The 6,345-nt window shown below is 51.7% G+C and overlaps 1 protein-coding gene across 1 annotated transcript in view; it reads left to right on the top strand.

Moving 5' to 3' along the window:
• SEC16A (SEC16 homolog A (S. cerevisiae)) overlaps positions 1-6,345 on the top strand; it is a 35,918-nt gene that overhangs the window by 25,646 nt on the left and 3,927 nt on the right. Inside the window, exons 21-28 of the mRNA XM_011957410.1 lie at positions 848-1,000; positions 2,908-2,985; positions 3,161-3,217; positions 3,389-3,491; positions 3,925-4,062; positions 4,233-4,417; positions 5,548-5,622; positions 6,150-6,209. Of these exons, the coding sequence (XP_011812800.1) occupies positions 848-1,000; positions 2,908-2,985; positions 3,161-3,217; positions 3,389-3,491; positions 3,925-4,062; positions 4,233-4,417; positions 5,548-5,622; positions 6,150-6,209 (849 nt within the window). The remainder of the gene's footprint in view (positions 1-847; positions 1,001-2,907; positions 2,986-3,160; positions 3,218-3,388; positions 3,492-3,924; positions 4,063-4,232; positions 4,418-5,547; positions 5,623-6,149; positions 6,210-6,345) is intronic.

Below are 6,345 nucleotides of genomic sequence, written 5' to 3' on the forward strand. Positions count from 1 at the left end.
TGTATTTTTAGTAGAGATGGGGTTTCACCATCTTGGCCAGGCTGATCTTGAACTCCTGACCTCGTGATCCACCCGCCTCAGCCTCCCAAAGTGTTTGGATTACAGGTGTGAGCCACCGCGCCTGGCCGGGCCATCTTTTTTTCTACAGTGGAATTTCTTTTCTAATTTTTTTATCTCCCAAGATATCCAGGAATACAATAGAATTTCTAACATTTTCACTGGTTTTCCTGAAAGTGAGATTTATCTGATTAGACATATTTGGTATAAGATAGTTGCTTTTATACAGACCGCATTCTGGAACCTTCTTTACTTATACCCAGCCCTTCCCAGGCATCCCATCAGTAGGCGATTGCTATAGTTTGAACTTGCATTTGGTGTTTTACCCTTTAAAATACTGTGTCCCTGGAAAAGTAAAAGTGAGGGCTGAGCTATTAAAAACTGGGACTTGACCCAGGAATAAATATTTTTAAAAATCATTGTATCTTTGCGAATGCCCATCGCCCCACTCTGGCCAGTCTTCCCTCGGTGCGTGCTCACGCCCCATTTCTTCTAGCCTGGAATCTCCGTCAAGTGTCCCCATTTGCATTCTGAGTGCTGAGTGCTCCCAGACGGAGCTGCTTATTAAGTGCGGCTGGCTTTTCTCTAGTCAGGCCAGGCAGAGGCTCCGGGAGGCCCAGTCAGGGGGCTGCTCTCCCCAGCCCGCTCCCTGACTCCCTCTGGTCACCAGAGTCATGTGGCCTCTCAGTGACATATTTAGGGAACACGCCTGGGGAAGCACGTCCCCGCTGTCTTTCGGTTCCTGTGTGAGGAGCCCCAGGATAGCCTATTCTGCGTTGCCTTGCAACAGGCCCCCTTGAGGACGGCGCCAGACTCAGAGGCACCCCCAGGGTGGGATCGTGCTGACTCGGGTCCCACGCAGCCACCTCTGTCTCTCCCACCTGCTCTCGAAACGAAGAGATCCGGACAAGCAGCCAAGAAAGAGACGAAGGAACCTAAGAAGGTAGTACAGCCTGCCCCCAGTGCGCCCGGCGGCTGGCAGGGTCTGGGCAGGAGGCACGCTTCCCAGAGCGCCGTCCTCTTAATTCACCACACATGCAAACAGCCTCCTGATACAAACAGCCGAGTGTCTGCAGTGCACATGGCATGATGAGTGTCTGTGTATTTGTGCCTTCGGATAATAGGATAGTAGCCCACCCAGGTCAGCATGGGGACACAGTCCGGCCCCCAGAGGTCCCCTGTGGCCATTACCTGTCAGACCCACCCGCAAGGGACCAGACGGCAGCCGCTCCTTTGTCGCTGTGGTGTGTGCCTGCCGCCGGCTCATGGATTCTCCCAGTCGTGGACTTTGGGACTGCTTTCAGTGTGGGGCTGGGATCATTCAGGCCCCGGGAGCCTCCTTGCCAGTCTCTTGGTGAATGTGCTTGTTTTTCTTAGGTGAGCGCCGAGGAGCAGAGGGTTTAGGTCGCAGGACGAGTGTGTGTTCAGCTTTAGGAGAGACTGCTGAGCAGTTGTCCTAAATGGTTGGTTGGACCAAGTCACACGTCCTGCAGCAGAGAACAAGGGCCCCAGATATCCCTCGTCTTCACCAATACTGGGCAGTGCCAGTTCTTTAACTTAGCCGTTGTGCTGGGGCTGATGACATCTCATTGTGTCTTACTCTGCATCTCCCCAGCGAGGTGTGATGCTGGGCACCTTCTTGTGTCCCTCTTACCATCTCACTGCCCTTTTGGGGCAGTGCTTGTTCAAGTCTCTATTCGTTTTTTTTGTTTGTTGTTTTTTTTTTTTTTCCATAAAGATGGGGTCTCAGTATGTTGCCCAGGCTGGTCTCAGTCTTCTGGGCCCAAGTGGTCCTCCTGCCTCATAGCTGGGACTGCAGTTGCAGCCACTGCACCTGACTTTCCTCTCCATTTTTAATGGTGATCTCTTAATGACTCGCAGGAGTCCTTTCTATATTGTGGATATAAGTCCTCTTTTAGGTGTATTGATTGTGATATCGTCTCCCAGTCTGTAGATTGTCTTTTTACTTGTGATGGTATCTTTTACCCCAGTACTCTGGGAGGCCGGGCGCGGCAGCTCACGCCTGTCACACCAGCGCTCTGGGAGGCCGAGGCAAGCGGATCATGAGGTCAGGAGTTCAAGATCATCCTGGCCAAGATGGTGAAACCCAGTCTCTACTAAAAATACAAAACTTAGCTGTGCATAGTGGTGGGCGCCTGTAATCCCAGCTACTCGGGAGACTGAGGCATAGAACTGCTTGAACCCAGGAGGCAGAGGTTGCAGTGCGCCAAGATCACGCCATTGCACTCCAGCCTGGGCAACAGAGCAAGACTCTGTCTCAAAAAACAAACAAACAAAAATGAAGTGCATCATGTGAAGAATAAAGTAAATTTTCCTAATAACCAAATTCTCCATGCATGGGAAACACAGAGGGGCTGTGTCTGCCTCTGACACACACTGACTTGGACAGCCTGCCTTCCACTTCTCAAAGGGGAGGATGTCGGAAGCTTTGTCAGTGTTTAGACGAAATAAGCTCATGAAGGCACGTTACTGTTCTGACCTATTTAAATTTACAGTAAAATACACATAACAAAATGCACCATTTTAACCATTTTCTGAGTGCACAGTTCTGTGGCACTGAGTACATCCACACTGTTGTGTTACCATCACCACCATCCATCTCCAGAACTTTCTCACCTTCCCATTCTCACCTTCCCAAACAGAAACTCTGTCCCCTTGAAACGAAACAGCAACTCCCGGTTCCCTCCCACCTCCATTCTCCTGGTGTGTCTGGATCTGGCGACTCTGGGGCCTCACAGAAGTGGGTCCCGTAGAATTTGTCTTTTTGCATCTGGCTGATTTCATGGAACATAGTGTTTTCAAAGTTTTTCTTGTGGTTTTTATATTTAGGGTGAATCCTGGTTCTCTCGTTGGCTACCTGGGAAGAAAAGGACAGAAGCTTATTTGCCAGATGACAAGAACAAATCGGTGAGTGCTGTCGAATACGGCACGGGACGTCCGAGGAACTGTAATGATTTTTCTGTCACTTTCAGAGCAGAGCTGAGTAGGTGCTTCCTGAAGTTTTGAAGTGTCATCATTAATCAGATTCTAATTCCGTTTAGCTTCAGTCTGCTGACCTTTTTTCTTTCTAAAATCTTGGCAGATTGTTTGGGATGAAAAGAAAAACCAGTGGGTGAATTTAAATGAGCCAGAAGAGGAGGTAAATTGTCATTTTAGTTCCTGTTGGGTGTGAGGTGTGAGTGGAGGGAACAGCTTTGCGTGGCCCTGTGCTCTTTGGGCGGCGTCTGCTCCTTTTGGAGCGTCCTGACTGCCGTCCCAGGGGGTCTCTGGTGCACACAGTGCGTGTCTGAAGCTGTGCTTCCCTCTGCAGAAGAAAGCCCCGCCCCCACCTCCAACCTCCTTGCCCAAGGCTGCGCCGCCTGGTCTCACGGGGCCTCCTGGAGCCCCGGTGAACATGTTCTCTAGAAGAGCAGGTAAGGGTGGCCTTGGAGTGGGAGCTTGCTTGAACGACTAACTCTCCGAGAGAGGCAATGTGTAGCTGTTGTGCGTGGGGAGGCGGTGATGGGTGTCGCACCGTGGAAGGTAATGCTGGTGTCACGAGGAGGAAGCCTTGGGGACGAGCGCGGCTCTCCAGAGTGTTACGTGGCTCCACAGCCGTCTGCGTTGACAAGCTGTGGGCACAGCCATGTCCGTGCAGAAGCAGAGGGCGTGTGCCACAGTGGGGTGAGATAGGGAACCACCCCAAGGCCAAAAGCCAAAACACATCTGCTGCGTGGAAAGGTGTCCTCGTCAGGGTTGGGCCACGACATGGCTTCTAGCACGTCCCTGCGTGCTTTTGCTCTGACACGGTGAGCACTGGAGGCCGCCTGGCGCATTCGCCTCAGTTTGCTCCTCCCCCCTTTGCAGCCGGAACCAGAGCTCGCTACGTGGATGTCCTGAACCCGAGCGGGACCCAGCGGAGCGAGCCGGCTCTTGCTCCTGCAGACTTTGTCGCTCCACTCGCGCCACTCCCGATTCCTTCCAACTTGTTTGTGCCGAGCCCAGGTAGGCAGCACAAGCATCAGCCCCAGTCTCCTGACCTTTGACCCTCTTTCTGTGAGTCTCTCCTAAATGTCCTGTTAAAAGAATGACCTGGCCAGCACGCAGAGAGCCTGGGGTTGGTTTGTGGTTTTTTATGATCTGCCCGTTTCTGCGTGAGTGTGCCGTGTGTGTAGCACGAAACTCTCTTCCTCTCCGGGTGTCTTCAGTGAGACCCCAGGGATGTTCTGGACGGAATCATGGCCTCCTCACTCTCTCATCCCCAGATGCAGAAGAACCACAGCCTCCAGACGGGACTGGCAGGGAAGGGCCTGCACCAGCTAGGGGCCTGGCCAATCTAGACCCTGCCCCAGAGCCCAAGGTGAGTGGGTGCGGTGGGAAAGAGGGGAAGGGTACCCAGTGAGGAGTCACCTCCCCATCCTGCCAGATAGGGCCTTGCCTTCTGCCAGTCAGTAAGTACCCAGTGTGTACGCAGAGAGTGTTCCGTCTTAAATGCCTCACACTTGTGTATGATAGAGATGGAAGGTAGAATGCATGGTGCCAGGCGGGACAGAGCTGTTTGGGAAGATGGAGATCTGGGGATGGTGACGGTGATGATTGCTCAGCACGGCGAATGTGCTTAAAACTTAAAAATGATTAAAGTGGCAAATTTTATGGTATGTGTATTTTACAATTTTTAAAATTGGAAAAAATGAAATTATTCTAAGTTAAAGAGCAATTATCTACCAATAATAAAAGTTAAGTATATCTTCATCCAAAAAAAATAAAAACAAATGACTCCCATGTGAAGTAGAACAGCTCTGACCAGCTGGGAGTGGTGGCTCACGCCTGTCATCCCAGCTTTTTGGGAGGCCAAAGTGGGCGGGTCAGTTGAGGTCAGGAGTTTGAGACCAGCCTGGCCATCATGGTGAAACCCCGTCTCTACTAAAAACAAAATTTAGCTGGGTGTGGTGGCAGGTGCCTGTAATCCTGGCTACTCAGGAGGCTGAGGCAGAAGAATCGCTTGGACCCAGGAGGTGGAGCTTGCAGTGAGCTGAGATTGCACCACTGCACTCCAGCCTGGGCGACAGAGCGAGACTCCGTCTCAAAAAAAAAGAACAGCTCAGACTGCACTCTCTACAGGGGGAGTCGGACAGGCCTGGGCCTAATCCTGTTCTCCATTCATCAGCTGTGTAAAGCATGGGACAGTCACTCACCTCTCTAAGCCTCAGTTTTCCCCTCTGTAAAATGGGAATAACAGTAGCCCCAGATCGCAAGCCTGTCATAGGCACACAGGCAACTGGGAGAGAGCTGCGGAGGTCTAGAGCCAGCGGGGTTGTGCGGCTGGAGCCACGTGTGAGGCACCTTTCTTTTCACTTCTCTCTGAGGAGTACTTTACATGGAAGAGGGCGTTTGCAACCCAGACCAGAACAGTTTCCTGTTTTTCGGCCTGGGGTGAGAGGCTTAAATTCCCTGGGATTTGGTTGCTGCAATTCTTCTTTTCCTTGGCAGGTTTTAAGCTCTGCAGTGTCACTCCCTGGCTCTGAACTCCCCTCCTCTAAGCCTGAGGGTTCCCAGGGAGGAGAGGTAAGCAGTGCCGACGCCAGGGCCTCCCACAGCCCAGGCCTCCCCAGCAGCTCACTGTCCAGGTGCCTCTTCCTTTATGGAGGGCGGTACTGGGTAGGAAGAGGCAGTTTAGAAACAAGAGCACCTCAAAGATGGCGTTCCTGGGGGAAAAAAATTGCACTTGTTTTAACAAAACCATTTAGGAGCTTCAGGAGGGGTGAAGGGGTTTGAGTTGTCACCTCAGTCCCGGTCCCCTCCCCTCAACAGCATGGAATCGTCTTGAATTGTGAAGTGTCAGGAGGTGAAGCTGGCTTAGGCCAAGGCTGGACTTTTCCTCCCAGCCCTCCCCTGAGATAATGGTTGTTTCGGGGTAACAGCTTTACGTTAAGACAGGAATCTTAAGCTAACACTGGCTTTTTTTCCTTTTGAGTTATATTGATTCTAATGGCATCACAAAGCTTTTGAAATGGAACTGACGGCTTGGATTGGACAGTGACGCGCATGTTGACTTTTGTCTGTGTTTTATGTGTGTTCTTGCTGTTTTGTAGCTTTCGCGCTGTAGTTCAATGAGTTCATTATCACGTGAAGTGAGCCAGCATTTTAATCAGGTACCTGCGGCTGGTGGTCCTCACTAACATGAGAGCTGGCCTGTGTCCCTGAGCACGCAGTGCCGGTTCGCCGCGTGCGCTTTGCCACTAACCTCGCCCGTTGTCTCCCTCAGCGTCACGTGACCAAGGGTACAGG

This window comes from Colobus angolensis, unplaced genomic scaffold (assembly GCF_000951035.1).
Source record: "Colobus angolensis palliatus isolate OR3802 unplaced genomic scaffold, Cang.pa_1.0 Scaffold44, whole genome shotgun sequence".
Classification (NCBI taxonomy): domain Eukaryota; kingdom Metazoa; phylum Chordata; class Mammalia; order Primates; family Cercopithecidae; genus Colobus; species Colobus angolensis.